Source organism: Harpia harpyja, chromosome 14 (assembly GCF_026419915.1).
Source record: "Harpia harpyja isolate bHarHar1 chromosome 14, bHarHar1 primary haplotype, whole genome shotgun sequence".
Lineage (NCBI taxonomy): Eukaryota > Metazoa > Chordata > Aves > Accipitriformes > Accipitridae > Harpia > Harpia harpyja.
The window spans coordinates 4,169,082-4,188,306 of record NC_068953.1 but is presented as its reverse complement, the minus strand read 5'-3'; the positions used below and the strand labels follow the sequence as shown (position 1 = coordinate 4,188,306).

Sequence of the window (19,225 nt, the reverse complement as noted above, 5' to 3'; positions counted from 1 at the left end):
ATATATACAACCTAGCTTCACATCTTTATTAGCATTTTACAGCAATAACAACTCCATTTTCAAGAGGATCCAGTAAAAATGTCTTTCCACCTATTCCCCTAATTACCTTCCACACAAATCGTAAACTTCACTATACTTTGCCTCTTCCAAAATAAAAGTTCAGTAACATGCTAACCTACCAGATTTGTTTTATGTTTTCAGATAAAGGCATCTCAAAAGCACAAAACCATGTAATCCTTCCTGTGAAGAATTGTGGAATTATGATTTGCAATGAGACCCAAGTCTGAGGATTTTTTATCATCTCCGCTCTTTCCAATTGCTTGGTGTTCTTTTCACTTGCATAGGAATGTGTTTTTTAACTGATGATATTTTAAAAACCACAATGCAGCCTATTATAATATTCTCTCATATGATGTAACAAACTATTTGTAAGAATGAACTAACACATGAAAATGCAAGGGGAAAAATAACCAAGAGGCAGGCTCATTTATTAATTGCAGCTGGGATGAAGATTGGTGACATATCCTAAGCAATTACTGCAACAGATTTTACTTGCTTTATGTATTAATGAAAAGAAATGGCTTTTTCAATTTATAAGGTGTCAGTGTTAACAAAAGGATTGAATTTGCATGCATGCCTCCCAAAAGTACTACAAATGAAGTAAAGAATGACTTCTAATTGGCAATTGTATTGGCATCATCAACCCAACAGCTACATTCTGACCTAACTTGCAAAGTTCTTACAGCAGTTGTTATTATTTTGCTTACAAGTTGACATAATGTTTCCTTCCTCAGATTATTTTAAAGCTGGTCAGGCAGCTTGCAACGATATATATGTAACAGTCCTAAATAACTGTCAATAAAAATTCAGCTTAATGAGTTTGCCTCAGCCTTGAATAAGAACTGTAGCGTGGTGCCACAGCATGTCAGCAAGCACTCTTGGAACAACCCGTCTTTCCTGGTGCTTACGGACAAGAAAAAAGATGCACCTCTGACTCCTGTATCCTAGCTCAAAATACACAAGAACAAGTTAAGTCTGTAGCAATCAACATTTCTTAGGAAATGTTTTATTTGCAAGAAAGCATTTGGCCTCCAAGTTGACAGGCATACAAACAAAACTGCCATAAATATTTGGGTATCTTATCTAATAAGCGAATCAATGCAAGAATGCCTCAAGAACTCCATCTGCAGTAGCTAATGAAGACCAGCCATGCAGAATCTGCTATCCACAACAATGCCAGAAATTCTTCAAACCTGGAGATAGTGTTGCTGTTATGGGGACATCTATCAGTTTTTTACTCTTCTCTAGAGATATGTTTACGTCATAATAGTCAGCCAGTGTAGTCCTAATTGCTATACTGCCGTGTGCGTATTTATTTACATGCAAAGTAATGACTTCTAGTTACTTGACTGGACATTATGCAACATTTTAACGCACATTTTTTCACATTACATGCAAAATCTGACTACAGAAGACTGGGTACAGGTGCTTGGCTGACATAGTTAACCTCTGTTTTGCCTCCTGTGCCTGATTCTTTTCACAGGAATAACATGGGAAGCCACTCTGGTTTTGGTGGCAACACAACACCACAGGCTAAAGTTGGAATTCTCTCTCATTCATGTTGTGAGAATTCTATGTATGGATAACTGGCAAGTGAGAGCTAAAAAAGAAAACTGCTCAATGAAATGATTTTGAACATACGTATAAAGGGCACAGGCCAAAAGCCAGAACTTTCAAACAGCGGAAAAAAAGAGAGTTGCAATGTCTAAGTAAGGAAAACAGCACAAAAAAGGAAGCCATGCAGCTGTGTAAGAAAGAACTGCATTTTTCACATAGCTGTTGAAACCTACAACCTCAAAAATACTGAGGTGCTTAACTCCCAGTAATGTCAATGCGAGTTAGGTACCTAAGTACCATCGTAGATCAGGGCCCAACATCCCAATCCTGTGAGAAATTGCATATCCTTTGGAAATTGCATTTCCGTCAAAGCCCACTGAACTTCAGAGTGACTTAGCACCTTGCAGAAGGCAGTTTGGGCCTCTCAGAGCCAAAATGCTCTTGGTTTTTGGAGGGTGAGCATTGCCCCATGATGTTCTCCTAATGACTGCATAAAGCATCACCTTCTTATTCTACACAGACGCCAAAAAGGTCATGCATTATTGGTAGTTAATGTGCAGCTACAGGTAAAACAAGATAACACCTTCATAGACGGTAGGAAACATCACAAAGGTGAACCACGATGAGAAATACAGTGCAGGACATTTTTAGTATATAAATAGTATAACAAAAATAAGATATCTGCTAATTTCACAATTTTGTCCTAGTTCATTTTATAATTAATAATGAAATTCATGCTAAATATCAGACATGTTCTAGGTCTCTCATTAAGGCATCTCAGCTGCAGCTCTTGGATTAAATAACGGATCATTCAACATAAGAGAAATTACAAGATGCATGAGTATCTTTACTAATTCTGTTAATGTTCTAGAGAACAAAATACTTCCAACATCGTCTTTTGCCTCACTACGCATCAGCCAGTCCTGTTTTGAGAGGTTTTTGAACTTTTCTCTATCTGGAAATCTTGTTTAACAATAATTTTTCAAAATAAATTAGATCTGCTCCCTTCTGATGACATAATGGACTGTTATTAACTAAGTGTGGTAGTCTGAGGACATCAGGAACTGGCTTGGATAAAATGTTGTCTACATTAGGATAATACAATAAACAAATCAAATTATGCATTAAAAGAATAATGTCATCCAATATCTCAGCATACTATATAACTTGGTTGGAAAAATGCTAGAATTAAACCTATGCCTATTTACCTACGCGCATGTGGTGTTTTTAGGTCCTGCTCCCAGAAGAAGGAATTTCCTGAGCAGCCTGAAGTATTTTGGCAGTTTCAATTCTCGGTTTTGCAATACTGTTAATTTGCCAAATCTGACGAATCAGACGAAAAGACCATTGAAATGACTACTCTATCATACACGTGAGGACTCCTCTACCCACACTGCAAAACACAAATCGTGCGGCAAAACACTCACCTGGACGTTACTGAAACAAGAAACGCGTAAATTAACTCGCGAAGTAGACGTATTTGGTTATGACCGTGGGGGAGAGGGGTCGGAAAGGGGAACATTCTGCACTTGAACGTGACCGCCCCACGACCACCGCCCGCAGCCAGCCCGCGGTGGGTCACGGCCGCAGAAGGGGCCCCGGGGCGGGGCGCTGTAACCCCGCCCCCCGCCCCGCCCCGCGCCCTCAGACCGCAGCCTCTGCCCCCCCTCGGCCGCCCCGCGGGGCAGCGGGCGGGGCGCCCCCTGGCGGCCGCGAGGAGGGCACCTCCCCCCGGCGGCGCCCGCAGGAGAAGAGAAACTTGGGAGCCCGGCTCGGCGCAAGATGCGCGGTTGCGGGTTCAGCCGCGCCTGCGTTCCAGGGCAGGCTCGTTCCCCCTCTGCAACGGCCGCTTCTAGGGCGTAAATGGCTACAGAAAACAACACCTACCTTTTTTTTTTAATACGTGCGAGAGAGAGACTGTAAACCAGAAAGCACCACCTCGTTTGATATGCCATCAGGCCTGTAGGTACCTATTGCACCTATAGACGAGCACTATTTATATGCACAAGTAACTACACAGCACGTGTGTTACATGTAGGTGTTACTATCTTACTTACAACAATGAGCAGGTAGGGTGTTTGCAGATAAATAAAAACATAATGTTCCTAACACCGAGTTTAGAACATCGCCAGAGCGGCTTGACTTTCAGTCATTTCCTTAAATGACAAAAAAGTTTTACTAAGAAATTACCACCTACCTACGCTACCTGTGCTCGAGTTTCAGGCCATGTTCATCTGCAAGGGTATTTTAAGCAAAGGTGAAGATATATTTAGAATCTGGGTTTTGGACAAACGCTTCAACAGAGAGAGGATTTCAGCACAAAGCATTCCCTTGCAAATATGCCTAAGATTCTTCTTACAAGTCTGGCTGGAAAATCTTTATAACCCATCCTTTGACGACACAATGCTTTTGATACACTTAAGTTACCTTCGTTCCCGCAGGATTCCCTCATTTTCCAATAAAAACATTCCCCTCTAACCAATCATCTCCGACTAAGTTCATTACACGAAGAAAAAATATTCAGTAAGACAAATACAACCTCAACTCGCCTTGAAAGACAAAACCCTCGGTAAGTAACAGCCTAACCACGAACAGTGGCGGAGCTTACCTCTTCAACTGTCAAAGGCATACAGATCCGGTACTCCTTCATGAGCATATTCCTGCTGCCTCAGTGCGGACCAGCAAACTGGGAGAAAAGTGGTTATTTCTGCACGATGATCACGACGAAACCCAATCACGGGAGAAAATACTCAAGCCTCTTTCTCTGTACGCGCTTGACAATGTGTCCACAAGAGAGTAATGCAACCATCCAGGAAGGCTGACCCAGCAAGAAAAAAAACCCAACACAACTGCTCCTTTCTTCCAGTTCTTCCTCCTTCAGACTGCGATCATGGGAATTTCACACACGCTCGCACCGATAGACGCTACCAAGTCTCAAACCCCGAACGCTATCGCTACAGCCAAAGACATCCGTCGGAAGTGTACGAAAACGGCAGTCTCTCGCAGCTATGTCAAGACATGCCTGGGGCGGCGAAAAGAACAAATGAGCCGAAAAAACGTGGCTTTCCACCACCGCCGGCAGCACGTCGGGCGGCAGGAAAGATGAGATGCTGATTTCCAAGACAAAGGCTTTTTTATAACGTTTCCTTCCCCGGCTGCCGAACGCGGCTCCCACCTCCCCACCGCAACGCGGCTGCGGCCGCCGCGGCTCCCGCCTGTGCTCGCTTGCGGGGCGGGCTAGCGCGGCGATCCGGCCGGCCGCGGCTTCCCCGGCGCAGCCGCGGGCGCGTTGTAGCCGCGGGCGCGGAGCGGCTGCAGCGGCGGCCCCGGCGGGGGCGCGGCTGACATCAGCGGGGCGGCAGGAAGGAGGGGGGGCGGCGGGGAGCCGGGGTGGGGGGGGCGGGTTTAACAGAACGGCGTGGCCGGACCGCGGCGGCCCCGGGACCCCGGGGTGGAAGGGGCGGGGGCTCCGGGTTTCGCCCGGCGGTGCCTCCCGGGAAAGGGGGCCCCGCGAGAAAATTAATTCTGCCGCGAAGAGTTTTCGATTTTTGGACAAGTTTATTGCCCTACGTGTGACAACGCACCTTGCAAAGCATTTACAACGCGGTGTAAGAGAAGAGAGCCCCCGTGAGACCGCCGGGGAGCCAGCTCCAGGTCTCCGCGCCCGTCCCTCCTTGCAGAAGAAAGGACAGCGTGCAGGGGGGGACAGAACACAGGATGTGCAGGCCTCACCCATTTCCCTTTCGGTCAGCCCTTCGTTATCAGCCGGCAGATTTTGCAACACAAATAAAACTCTTTTTTTCCTATCAGCTATTTACTTGGAAATGCCACGCTGAAAGTTCAGTGAAAAAGTGCCTCCTTCCTAGTTGAACAATAAAGCCAGAACCGTTTTAGGAGGGCTTTTTTTTTTTTTTTTCCCCTACTTAGTAGGCAATTTGGTAGTTAAATCGTTTTTTAATACACTCGGGTTTTGTGTTTTTCAGAGAAATTTACCCATTATTAAGTTACAACTTGTATGCACAGGAACCTAATTCTGAAACCAGCTGAGAACCCCAAACTGTGACACAACCTCAGGTAAATCATAAGACGCTCACATTGCTGTTCCTCCTGTCTTCTAAACGTCTATAAAGCACGTATCGCAGAGAAGCACTGTGACAGTGATACAAAAATACAAGGCACTGTACAGATAATGGTAAAATATACATCTGCATTTAAATAGAAAATATTTGCAAAAATAGAAGTGATGTAATTTCATATCTGGGACAGTTAAAGATGAATTTAGGACTACAATGAAATGTGTGTTTCATAACAAGAAAGAGCAAAAAACCCTCTGCCTTTCACTGCTTCTGAATGTACATTTCAAGCTGTGTATCTCATTTTTAGCCCAGAGAGGGGACAGTGCCATCTCGTGGACATAACAACATAACTTTTCCATTCCATTGCAATAATGGCATGATATTTCACATACCCTGCCTTTCCAGTGAAGTGCAAACACCTACACAAAGAAATAGAGAATCCGGGAGCTCTGTTAACAGTCTGGATTTTCAACTGAGGTATGAACAATGTGGTTAATGAGTCTTCTACCTCAAATCTGACAATAGCCATTTATAAATGCCCAAACTGTAGCTATAATTCATAATGTTGGTAGTATATTTTCCTGAAACTTCTACACAAAATAGCCAAACCAAGGCAATACCTGTGATATTACCTATAGACGAGAGGTAATCCAAATTCAGATCTAAACCACCTACTTCTATTTTAAGTGATTTGCTAGCGGTGTCGTTCATTAGGAACAGTATCTCTGGATTTTTGCTGAAAAGCAGTGTAAAAAACCTGAACTTCTTTGCATAGGGCCTTGATGCTACCCAATTATAGGCAAAGACATCGATTTCAATAAAAACAGGAGAAAGACCTAGACTAGTTTATCACCTGTTACGTACTTTCAACATAAACCAAACCAAACCTTATAGCTCTGTTTAAACTAACAAAGCATGCAGATCTGCAGAAAGTAGTGTGTCAAATCCAGAAGCTACTCAAAACGGAAACCAAAGTTATTTCCCATACCTACAGAAAAACATTCTTCAGTCACCCCATACTTATTGCCACAGGCACAGCTCAGTCTTGTGCTGCCTCCACACACACACAGGGAAAAAAACTAGTGACCCTACCAATATCCTTTACAACTCTCTACTATGACTACTGTCCTGGGACTTTCTACAAAGCATGCTCACCAAATGCTTTCTAAGGGACATGCTGAGAAAGAAAACTTCTAGCTCCAGCTAGCCAGGAAGTTTCTGCCAAGCATGTCTGCCTCAATTTTGGTTCTTTGTTTTCTGTGAATTGTCAGAAACTATTACTCTTACCTCTGCAACATGGTCTCTATGATCAGTTGTAAAAATAAGGCATTTTTCACTCATCTTTCATTTTTGACCTGGAGGGAAAAAAAGCTCATATGTTAAATCATGCTGAACACTAACTCCAGATGGACTTGTGTCAGTAAAATATTGCTTCATAATAAGAGACAGCAAAAGTCTTCAAGTATTTTAGTAAGGGCTTTTGAATAAGAATTTAGGGGGGGTTTAGCCATTCAGGAAGTCTACATTGGAGGCAAAAGCTGGCTCCTCGTCTCCCAGCATACCCACGCAGGTAAGGGAAGATAACAGTTGCAGTATGCATTAATTTTCTTCCTGTTTCACTCACTGTCTGAACCAAAATTACTGTGTATGGGAATATATTCAATCCGACTTTTAACTTCCCTGAAAGCCATCACTCCCTATCCATTGACTGTAAAATTATACTAATATTACAACGAGATAATAAAAGAATGAGATTCTACAATTCAAAATAAATAGTCAAAGCTCTGTAAAAATTTGTAAATGGCTAGAGTTAGGAAAGAACAACTCATACACTCTCTGATACATGCATGTATTTTCAATGCTTAGGTCAATTAATAACTAAAAAACTATTAAGGATAATGGATAAATTGTTACTGGACTTTTAAAATCAAGTTTGAGTTCAAACAGAAAGCAACTCAAAGTCCACGGTCTATTCTGTGCTATTTGGAAAGCATATATTGGACACAATTGCAAAATACAGTGTTATAGCTCTGAATTCATGCAATTGAATTATTCTGTATTTACACCAGTGTAGCAGATGTAGTAACTCAGGTCTTAATTCTGTAAGTGAAAGATTTAAAATAGTTATCTCAAATACCCCTTTGACACATTAACATGTTACATATGCGGTATAGTCATAAAGTAACACAACACAATGTAATTTCACGGTAATTTTCTGGGAGTCTTAAATAACAACCAAAGACATAGGGCATTCAGTGATCATTATTTCCTTCTGAGTTGTTTGCTTGCAACATGATTGAGTCTCTGAATTTCTCCAGTGAATAAAACTTCTGTAGCATATGAAATTGTGTTGGAATGGGAAATGATGGCAATCTACAATGGCAAGTGTTGCATCAATGCCTCACAGCAGCTTATCAAACACGTTGATGGTGCAACACTGGCTATGATCAGGATCTCTGTGCTCTTAAAAACTATTGTGTCTTCTATCTTTTCCTCACCTCTCCAGCAAAGCCAGATGATTAAATGACTCAAGGCTGGAACCCGAGATACACTGAAATCACCACGGTGAAGTCACCAGCTACGACACACCGAGTCCTCCAGCGAGGCCATACCACAGTGCAGCCTGCCATGTCAACGTGGCACGATTCTCTCAGAATGTAGGGAAACAGCATAAACCCAAGGTCCTCCTGACTCACCACCCCCCACCCTAGGGCCCTAGCAAGGTTTCAAGCTCTTTGACACACAAGCCACCACCAAACCAATACCGTGCCTGCGGCAACTGTGCTGAGAACCCACGCCCCTGCTGAGGCAGCAGGCCACAGGGCAAGCCGAGGGCTGTGACTGGACTCCACGAGAAGTCACCGCCCCGCATCTACCACCACCCTCCCCCTTCCTGGGTGCCGGTGGGGGGGTCCCCTCAGCCCGGGACACGGCTCCAAGAGAGCCAGGCCAGGGCTCAGCAGCGGGAGCAGCCTCCGGGACCGCCCGCAGGCCGAGAACTGCCGGCGTCCGCCGCTCCCCTCAGAGCTGGCGCCTCCCCTCCCGCCCCGGGTCCTGAGGCGGGCTGAGGTGGCTCCGGCAAGCGCCTGTTTGGCGCAGTGCGGGGCCGGGGGCCTTCCGCGGGGCTGCTCCGGCCGTGCCTGCGCGCAGGGCCCGGCTGGCTTCCGGTGTGTGTTCGAGGGGGGACGCGGAGCGGAGCGGAGCCGGGGAGATGGCGGAGGGCGGCGCGGAGCGGGCCGATGGCCGTATCGTGAAAATGGAGGTGGATTACAGCGCGACGGTGGACCAGCGGCTGCCCGAGTGCGAGCGGCTGGCGCAGGTGAGGGGGAGGGGGAAAGGCCGGCGGTGCGGATGGGCTGAGTCATGGCGTGGGGCGCGCTAGGCCGCGCTCGGGGAGGCGGCCCGGTGGCGGGGGGACGGGGATGTGTGGCACGACGGGCAGCCGCCTCTTGTCACCCGATCCGGTGCTGAGGGGTCTGGGGTTTGGGCCCTGCCGTGCCGGGTTGGGGAAGGGGGGAAGTAGGGACTGCTCCACCATTTCATGGGCGGTGTACGGGGGGGGGGGCAGAAGGATGGTGGGCAGGAGGGAGGCGAGATGCGATGTCAGGGTGCAGCTTCGCCGGTAAGGGGATAGGAAGGCCCGAGTTCACCAGAAGGGACATGGCTTTTGCCCGCTGCCACTTTCCGGGGGCAGCGCGGCTGGGCAGACACGTAGGTGCTTGTTCATCCTAGGACTGCTGTGTGCCAGAGCTGCCTCCGTGTAATTGATCCTCTGCCAGGTTAGACAGGCAGCGCTTTGGGTCCTTCTAACTCGGTTATGTGTGTGCCCCGAGAGACTGGAGTGGAGGGTCAGAGCCACGGCAGGCTGATAGGGCGCCTGGCATCTGCCGAGCAAACGTGTATGTGCACTCAGCCGTAGGCGACCGCAGACTGTCTTGCTGATGGGCTCATGGAGGTAATCATGCGTATGGTGTATCTTGACATTTGTTTTATGAACTTGTTCGGTAGCGTGGAGGTTCTTACACATCTTGGACCTCAGAACAGACAGATTGTATTTGCTGTTATGTTCTGTCCCAGTAGGATGGCATCTGATTCTTTACATGCTGCAAATGTCCCGCTTGATCCACGTGTCTCGTTGCGATAGACATGTTGTACTATATAGCATATTGTAGAATTCTGAAGTCAGTAGCCTTAAGATAAGTAAAATGCATCTTACACTAAGACTGTACTGTATGGAGAGTAGGCACAGGTGTTTTATCCCATGGCACAGCTCTGCGTAGGTATGGACACCATGACCATGTTTTGTTGCTGCGTAACATGTAAATTTTTGTGGCAGTAAGAGCACATCCTTTACAAACCATTATATATCGTTTAAAAGATTTAGGCAGGGTAGGTATGTTTTAGAAACAAATTTCATTTTCTCTTTTTTGTTACTAATTTTCTAGTTTCTAACCTTTTTTTGCAGCCTCACAGTTGCCATGGGCTGTTAAAAATTCTCCCACATTAACAATTCTTGTACAAGATATTTGCTAGGAATTACAATTTAGGACTAAAAGTACATTGTGCTATCTTTAACTCCTCTAAAGAAAGGCAAATATCATTCTCAAAACCCAAAAAGCAGGACTATTATAATTCCATGCTTAGGCTGTAAAGCATGTAGTTTATGCTTTCTAAAATATGCTGTAATTAAGATATGATGAAAGTGGATGAAAGTAATAGTAAACCAATTTTTTTTTTGGCCAAGGTATCTGATTGTGTATCTGTTCTCACTTAAAATGTTGTTTTGGCGAGGAAGATCAGTCTTCCATCTAGCTCGGTGAATTTCAGCTAACCAAACCTGTCTGAAACTTGCTAGGTTTCTTGCACTAGACAGACAACTTATAGCATGTATTGGGCAAAAATGGAACTAGTACTTTTCCAGTTTAATCTGTGTGTAGAACCATATATTTAAAGTTAGTGCTATATATATTTCTTTTTTTAAGGAAAAAAAAACTTAAAGATGAGTGTACAGGCTCGTTTATGGTTTTTACTTGCATGACAATTAGAGCTACTCTCAATTTAAACTGAATTGTGTTCTTCACTCATGGTGATAATTCTTTGCCTATCACATTAGGAAGGAAGATTGCAGGAAGTAATTGAAAACCTTCTCTCCTTGGAAAAACAAACGCGAACGGTAAGTAGCGTATGGTGTCCAACATTTATGCTGGGTTGTCCTACACCCCCCCCTTGTTCCAGTGCCTTAAAGTCCTGAAAGGAATTGGAGTATCAGTCTTTCTCTGTTGTTGTTCTTTTCTTTAAAAAGAAAATCAACGGGCTAGATATAATCTTTTTTTTCCCTTGCTATAACAGAAGTGCAAGTGATAGAGGTCTGCAGGTTGTTTATCCCATCACTAATATGCTGTTTGTTTGTTACAGGCATCTGACATGGTCTCCACATCCCGTATCTTAGTTGCTATAGTGAAAATGTGTTACGAAGCTAAAGACTGGGATGCTCTTAATGAAAATATTATTCTCCTATCAAAGAGAAGAAGTCAGTTAAAACAGGTGAATTAATCCTTTGAAACAAAAAATAAAGTTACGTTTTGAGCTGTATTATATATCTAATTCCCCCTTGTGGGTAGGGACTTCCCTGGCTTTGTAGCACCTGCCTGAATATATTGTAATTAGCTTCTGTTGACATTTTTTGCTAGACATATGAAAGCCAGTAATGAAACTGAGGTCTGGAATTTGTCTTCACCTTGTGCCTGAGCTCTGTGTGGTCCAGCTTGCCATTCCTGGCAACACAGCTGTGACTTTTCTGCTTTCATGCATACCAGTGCTTTTAGATGGTAGTTCATCTTTACACTCTTTTGCAGTCTGTATTGTAAACGTCGTCTTAATTTTTCATGTTCACATGAGGTGTACATTAAACAGTTATTGTAATTTATTGTGATTGAATAAAGTGTATGCTTTACATACTTGCTTTTGAAACTGTGATACTCTGGAATGCAGTTCTGCCTGAGAAATTGGCTATCAGGATAGCTGAAATCACTTGCATTTAAGAAGGTACAACATATATTGCACTGTGTGTTTAGTTTGACTTAATTAGAAGTCAGCAACAGGTAATTTTAAAGGCATCATTGCTTTAGGAAGAAAAAGGTTAGCTACCTTTTAATGTGCAGAAACTTTAGGAGTTTGTATACAAGTAGAGTACAGTTTAGTTCTCTAACTTGAACAAACTGTGGTTGAAGACTTGGGTCATTTCAGCTGAATTTTCTTCTTGAGGAATAAGTTTCTAGGAGTTTCATTCTGTTTGTTTTTTTTTTTTTTTCTTTCCTAGAAGTAGGTATTTTAATAATAATTGTAACAGCTTTGTCAGTGTTGTTACCAGAAGAACATATTCCAATACCTGTGCTTGCCACTGAAGGATGCTAGCTTATTAGTGCCTATTTGGGAATATGCAGAGATGGAAAAGCATCAGTCAGAAATAATTACCCCTCTTCCTTCCCTTCCTGAAAAATCTACAGGTGTCCTTTCTGAAAAATCTACAGGTGTCCTAAAGAGAATGGCTAGTGCATACACTTAAGAGAAGATGTACCTTCCCTTTAGCCATGCAGGTCTTAGTGCAAACAGGCAAGTTTTGTCAGTCCTTGTGAGAGTCATGTGGATTTGGCAGAAGAGGAGTACTACTTTTCAAGAGAGAACTGCATAGGATGAACTGTTTTGAATATCATGGGAAAAACTGAGATGAAAGAAATGACAGGACAGCATCACATTTGACTTCTAGCATCAGTTGGTAGCATCATTTTACATGTTTTTATGAACCAAAGTAATGAGATGTATCCTACATGCTTTTTGTTGAAATGAGTCTCTTTAGTTTGATATGAAACTATCTAGTACTTATCTCTGAGTGTTATAGTTTGAATGCATTTGCGAAATCTGAAAACACAGTATGTTCTTCTTTTCCGTTATTGTACTAGGCAGTTGCTAAAATGGTCCAGCAGTGCTGCACTTACGTTGAAGACATCACAGACTTACCAGTCAAACTGCGCTTAATTGACACGTTGCGTATGGTTACAGAAGGAAAAGTAAGATTTTGTTTTAAGACTGAATGTCTAAAAGGTAGAATAAAAATGTTCACTTCTTTAAAAGCATAGCTTCTTAACATTATTTTTTTAATCTTGTTCATATAAGAGCAAAAGTAATTTTTAAATTAACCTGAGAAGCCAAGTAGTGTATTTCTTTCCAAAAGACTGCAAATATTTTCCAGATTTTATATTTAAATAATTTGCTGAAACACTGGTCATATTTCCATTATGCAGATATTTGGATATATTATTAATATAATTAATAATACATTTCAGAGTTCTAAAACACCGTTTATTTTTTGCTTTTTAAAATGTTACGTATTTGAAATTGTTAGAGAAATGGGCAAGTTTAGTTTAATTTCTCCTGCATTTAAAAGGTGTTATGTACAGTTATGGTAACCAGCAGGTGATATCAAAGCATTATATCAAGTTAATTACTTAAATAATATTCCTTTTGCTTTAAGAAAATAAACAATTCTGGATTAAGGCAAATCTGTATTAATGTTACAGCTTTTGTCTGTTCAAAGTTAATCTAAATTGTTAGTAATCAACTATTGTTGATTTATGGCTGGTTAGGAGTTAGTGAAATAATGCAAGTGGTAGTACTTAGTACGAATTAACCATTAAAGTCTTAACTTTGTATCTGTTTCAGTATATTTTAGCAGACAAAATACCTAATACTTCATTCACAGTGCGCATCCTTTTATGTTTGCTTAAAGAATGGCAGATGAATTTAGACATTATTTTTTAGATTAATTTGGTCCAAATACTTCCGCTGTGTCAACTACCCATCATATTTTATCTGTGTATGTTTTGGATAGTGTCAGTATAGTGTATGGATACACAAGGAATTAATTGGTTATATGAAAACATCAAATATATGTCTTAGTGGGGTTGTGGTCTTAGAGTTTGCACTCTTATTTAGAAAATTCCGATTTTTAAACTACTACTTCTGATTTCAGATATATGTGGAAATTGAGCGTGCTCGCCTGACAAAGACACTTGCAACAATAAAAGAACAGAATGGGGAAGTGAAAGAGGCTGCCTCTATTCTGCAAGAATTGCAGGTAACATGCCTTGTAACTCAAAATTACGTCAGCAATAAAAATTAATTCTGACTGCTCTTAGATTATTGTTTAGAAACTTAATCAGGTACATCTGCAGAAATGCCTGGAATTAGATTAACTGTTATTAGGGAAGTGTAATTCAGTTTTAACTTCTTTTGTTAGTCTCATGGTTAGGTTACATAGAATTTTTCCTATTTGGAAAACAGATCTCAATTCTCTAGGTAGCGCATTGAGTTTAGTGTTAGTGGATTCTTCCGGTGTAAGTGGGGGCTATGATTTAAAATGGAATAACCTTTTCTCCATTTTCACTTGCTCTGGAATAGCTGTTTTTTCTGTTTCATTTTGTTTTGTTTTCCTCCCCTGACAATCTCCCACTCTTCTTGTGTAGTTACGACTTCACTTGATTTGACTTTGACAGTGTTAAATAGTTACCTTTTCATTTTAGGTGGAAACCTATGGTTCAATGGAAAAGAAAGAACGTGTAGAATTTATCTTGGAGCAGATGAGACTCTGTCTAGCTGTAAAAGACTATATACGAACTCAAATTATCAGCAAAAAAATTAATACAAAATTTTTTCAAGAAGAAAACACAGAAGTAAGTCATTGGAGGATTTCTCTTTCTCCCCACTCCATCCCAATTTTAATCTGACATGCCTCTCTTCAGGTCCAAGTGTATTTGAATCCCTCTGTTTTCTGGGATTGAGTAGGATTTCATTTACATGATTCATGGAGCTGTATTAATTTTGCTGTTTGATACTGTTTCAGAAACTAAAGTTGAAATACTACAACTTAATGATCCAGCTGGATCAACATGAAGGCTCCTACCTCTCCATCTGTAAGCACTACAGAGCCATTTATGATACTCCATGTATCCAGGCTGAAAGTGAAAAGTGGCAGCAGGTAAAAAAACGTTACATAGAAAATGTCTGTATTTTCATGTGGCAAGTAGCCATTTCATTACCAGATCAATTCACAGCAGATTAAATAGCTCATCAGTCTGTTGTTCTTCATTTTTTTTAATGGCTATATTAACAAATTGGTTAGTTAAAACCAGATATAATAAAGTTGATTTCAAATGAATATTTATAACTAACATCATCATTATATTGTCTTTGAAATCTTGAGAATGTCTTGTCTGTTTTGTACAAGTGCAGAAATGAGAAACAGCTGTGCAAGTGTGGTCTAATTGATACTGTTGTGTATGCACAACAGATATTATGTATTTCAAAAGATTCTTTTTCATGTATTTATTTTAAATACTGGAATTTTAGTTGATCTGAATCAATTTAAATGTATCACTTTGAATGAAGGTTCATTTCTGCAAGATGACATCAATTTCACCTTAACTTCTTAATACATTGGGCTTAAGCCTTTTACATGTGAAACTCTAAGCATTGTGAGCAGTGTTTTCAATTCCTCTGTTTAATTATGGGAAAAAACCACACTCTTTCCTCTTAAACAGGCACTGAAGAGCGTTGTTCTTTATGTTATTCTTTCACCTTACGACAACGAACAATCTGATTTGGTGCACAGAATTAGTAGTGACAAAAAGCTAGAAGAAATCCCGAAGTATAAGTAAGTATGCTTTCTAATAAACAATTCTTAGGTAAAAAAAAAAGTGTCTCTCTCAAATCAACTGTGCAAGTGAAGTCTCTTTATGCTAAGTCTGCTGTAAGCATCTCAGAATTTAATGCTGTATGAAAAATACTGCAAAATTTTCATGATTGTGCAAGTTCTACATTAAAATAAGTGTCTCTTTATAAGAGAAAGATATTTATTAGAAACACAGTCTGACTTGAGCTGCCTCCGATAGCGTGAAGTATTACAGAGTATATTCATGAAGAACAATGAATATTAATGGTAATAAAATTAAAACATTTAACATTATTTCTTTGATCTATTTAAGTATGAAATGAGCCTTATTAATACAGGATTGTAAATCAACTTTACTAATCCATTTAGAGACCTCCTAAAACTATTTACCACCATGGAATTGATGCGATGGACTGCCCTAGTTGAAGAATACGGGAAAGAATTGAGAGAAGGATCCCTTGACAGTCCTGCAACAGATGTTTTTGGCTGTACAGAGGAAGGTGAAAAGAGATGGAAAGATTTAAAGAATAGAGTTGTGGAACATGTAAGTATGGCTGTCTTTAAGCATTAGCTATATATTCAGTGCCTCAACTAAAAATGCTTTTCGCTTGCCATATTTTAGTTACAAAGAGAAACAGAAGAAGTATATAGTAAAGCATCAGATAAGTTGCGTTTTCCATTGTGTTATATTTTCAACATTGTATTTGCTTGTGTATCTTTATTATAGATAGGTATTTGGCACAGTTGCCAGAAAAAAGAGCATACTGCACTCAAAGTGTGAGATTTAGCATTTCAATAGAGCAGAAACTTGAAAGTTGTGCTTTGTATTAAATTCATAATTAGTTGATTTCATTACTTAATAATTTGTCATGTAGAGACTTTTATACCTTTTACAAGCAAAAGAACTGTCTGTTCACAACTCCCTCACGTACCTTATGCTGGACTGCCGTTAGAGCACTACAGCTCCTAATCTGCTTTTAACATTGACTTTTATATTTTTGCAGCCTGCTTCAATTATTTTTTGAACATAACCCTCTACTCTGAACACTTTTATTCCAGAATATTAGAATAATGGCTAAATATTATACCAGAATTACAATGAAGAGAATGGCACAGCTCCTGGATCTCTCCGTTGACGTAAGTGTTGCTTTGCTTATCCTTCTGTATAAAGAATGTGGAAGTGTATGTGCACATGTGTTTGTGGCAATAATGTAAGTATGCAGCAGAGTAACATTTTCTTTTAATTTGACTTCTCTTTTTAGCTTAAAAAGCTCTGTAAGTGATGCCGTAGATCATCATTGCATTGTTTTACAGACAATGCAGAAAGAAGTAGCATTGTAGAAATACACTGCTTGGTACAAAATTCTCAGGGTTTACACTTGTGTGTTTATGAATGTTCATGGATATAGTATCTATCATTGTATCTGTATATATCTGTCTTTGTATTATCCTTGCAGCTCTCCTGTCTTCATCCTTTGTCTAATTCCCCTGTTTGTGTTACCAGTGCTTTTCAGCTCTTGCAGGAAGAACAAAGTGTGCTATAGTGATATACAGGGAGCATTAACTGAACTTTAGTTCATAGTGTTCTTTTTATGAGAAGTAGTGTAAAAGTCTATTGGGAGTAATAGTATTAATCTGAATATTTGTCACTTTACTAGTCAATATGAAGACCTGAGTGTATTTTCATGCCTTTATAGGAGTTATAAAACTGTTTTTTAATCCAGGCAGAACTCAATTTCATGATGCATGTGCCCGTAAGGCAAAAGCTGCTCATAAAATTCATTTATATTCAAGGTCTCATTTAAATGCTGGAACTTCTTGTCTTGTGTTTCAGTGTTAAAAAGTTCTTGTCAATGGGTGATTAAAACTGACTGAAGGTACAGGGTTTCTCACCTTTAAATGTCCCTGTTTATAGATGGTTGTACTTTGGGAACACGGGGTGGAGTAGTCTTGCTGTCATCACCCTTTGTGTTTTCAAGAGCTTTCCAAAAAGATTCATACATCATGGCATATTGGTATGTTGAGTGCAAATGAAAAGCTTTACCCTACTGTCTTTTAATTAAATCTGCTCTTCTCCACAAACTTGGAATAAACCTTCTTTGACAGTGCTCAGTAATTCACGCGGATTTTCCTATGCCTTGCTTGTCAGACGGCTTGTTCCAATATCTCTGTAGCCAAGTACTCCAAACTGTAAAAGTCAGTTGGTGTAGTACATTAGAAACTTTTAATTTCATGAAAGATAATCAAATATAGGTCAAATGGGGGAAAAAAAAAAAAAAGATCGTGCTAGTACCTTGCAGTGCCAACATGTGTAATATTATTGTGTGGTTTTTTTTAAGTACAATATTACTACAGCTGTATTTCTGTTAAGTATAAAGAAAATCTTGTTCCTTGTGCTTTAATGCTGTTTGGGAGGAATTCTGATGTTTTGTAGATAAAAATGCTATTTTCTTGACTTGGTGCTGTTTGTCTTTACAGGAATCGGAGGAGTTCCTGTCTAACCTAGTAGTTAATAAGACCATCTTTGCTAAAGTAGACAGGCTGGCAGGAATTATCAATTTTCAGAGGCCTAAGGACCCAAACAACATACTCAATGACTGGTCTCACAAGCTCAACTCACTAATGGCCCTAGTTAACAAAACCACACATCTCATTGCCAAAGAGGAGATGATACATAACCTGCAGTAAGGTGCCTCAATAATCTCAGTGCTTTTAAAGAAGGCATTAAATCTTCATAATAGAGACTATTATTATGGTGTGTATATGGTTTGTTTTCTCCCTGTCAAGCCTTCCTGGTCTAAATTTTAGAACATAATTCTGAAATTCCTGTTGGCAATTAAGTTCCCTGGATGATTCATTCAGTTGTTAAATGTTTTTGCTACAATTGGTGAAAGAACATAATAAAACTGTATTGTCTGTATAATAGTAGTCTTGTGATTTCTTCTTTTCCATGTATACTTTTATCTGTCTAACACATCATTCTGTGGTTATTTCATTACAGGACTATTTTTGAGGCTGTGATTGAGAGGATATACTGTAAATAATAAAATCCTAGCGTTTTACAATAGCATGCATTCAGGTAATTTATAATGATAATATTGTAATGTTATGTCAGGATACTGTTTGAACAAAATTCTGGATGTTCATGCTTAAGAATAATGCTATTTCTTGTGATTTGGGACTACAGATAGACTTTATTAATTAATTCTGAACTGGCTGAGAAATCTGCCTGAATCCTTTCTGCTTGGTGCAAATCACTAATTTTTACTGTTTTGTCGTTACGGTTTGTGATGGCTACAATAGCAATTATGCAATTAGCTAAGATAGTCCTTCAAAGCTGCTGCTTCTCATAATTGAATGTGTTATATACAGAGAAGATAACATCCTATTACTTGCTTTAACCTACTTGTAATGGAGGGAAGCTGTAGACTTTTCCCCATGTCCCTGTTCTGTTTTTTTTAAGAAAATAAAATAGTAGCACAAATAGTATAGTAAGAATCAATGGAATTTTATTGAATTTGCTGTGGTTTTTAATGATTTTTAATGATAGCCATAACTAACTATTCTGTTCCTAATTAGTGGGGTAGACACTATAATTGTAAATGATGTATTGAGATGTATATAAATCCTATCTCTTTAACAGCACACTGAACTTCATTCAAACTAACACTCTTGGCACAGGTAATTATCATATGAATACACAGTAAGTCAGGAAACTTTAGACAGTGATTTTGAGTGAGGGAGGTCTGTGAAGGGACAGGAAAAGATGGAAGCTTCTAAGCAGTGATTTGCATTTGAAATGTAG

The 19,225-nt window shown here is 40.3% G+C and overlaps 2 protein-coding genes across 4 annotated transcripts in view; one reads left to right on the top strand and one right to left on the bottom strand.

Moving 5' to 3' along the window:
- PITPNC1 (phosphatidylinositol transfer protein cytoplasmic 1) overlaps window positions 1-8,714 on the bottom strand; it is a 95,042-nt gene extending 86,328 nt beyond the window's left edge. Inside the window, exons 1-2 of the mRNA XM_052808561.1 lie at window positions 8,192-8,714; window positions 6,981-7,048 (exon numbers count right to left, since the gene is read on the bottom strand). Coding sequence (XP_052664521.1) covers window positions 6,981-7,034 — 54 coding nt within the window. The 5' untranslated portion in view covers window positions 7,035-7,048; window positions 8,192-8,714. The remainder of the gene's footprint in view (window positions 1-6,980; window positions 7,049-8,191) is intronic.
- Window positions 8,715-8,817: 103 nt separating this feature from the next.
- On the top strand, window positions 8,818-18,343 carry PSMD12 (proteasome 26S subunit, non-ATPase 12). 3 transcript variants are annotated; one of them, XR_008238324.1, is made up of 12 exons: window positions 8,818-9,012; window positions 10,807-10,866; window positions 11,109-11,237; window positions 12,653-12,760; window positions 13,723-13,827; window positions 14,273-14,422; window positions 14,593-14,727; window positions 15,290-15,402; window positions 15,790-15,964; window positions 16,480-16,557; window positions 17,336-17,435; window positions 17,899-17,952. XR_008238324.1 is itself a non-coding variant. In XM_052808556.1 (11 exons), the coding sequence occupies exons 1-11, from the start codon at window positions 8,905-8,907 to the stop codon at window positions 18,106-18,108; spliced, it is 1,371 nt and encodes a 456-aa protein (XP_052664516.1). In that variant the 5' UTR covers window positions 8,818-8,904; the 3' UTR covers window positions 18,109-18,343. The 3 variants fall into 3 exon arrangements, 1 of the variants encoding a protein (XP_052664516.1); XR_008238325.1 differs by lacking the exon at window positions 17,336-17,435 and having other exon boundaries at window positions 16,425-16,557; XM_052808556.1 differs by lacking the exon at window positions 17,336-17,435 and having other exon boundaries at window positions 17,899-18,343.
- The last annotated feature ends 882 nt before the right edge of the window (window positions 18,344-19,225 follow it).

Bases quoted from the DNA above. Each gene is read 5' to 3' on its own strand.
- PSMD12 (XM_052808556.1), top strand. From the start codon at position 8,905: ATGGCGGAGGGCGGCGCGGAGCGGGCCGATGGCCGTATCGTGAAAATG. The intron at 10,867-11,108 runs GTAAGTAGCGTA...TGTTTGTTACAG, and splicing joins TGGAAAAACAAACGCGAACG to GCATCTGACATGGTCTCCAC. The intron at 11,238-12,652 runs GTGAATTAATCC...TTATTGTACTAG, and splicing joins GAAGAAGTCAGTTAAAACAG to GCAGTTGCTAAAATGGTCCA.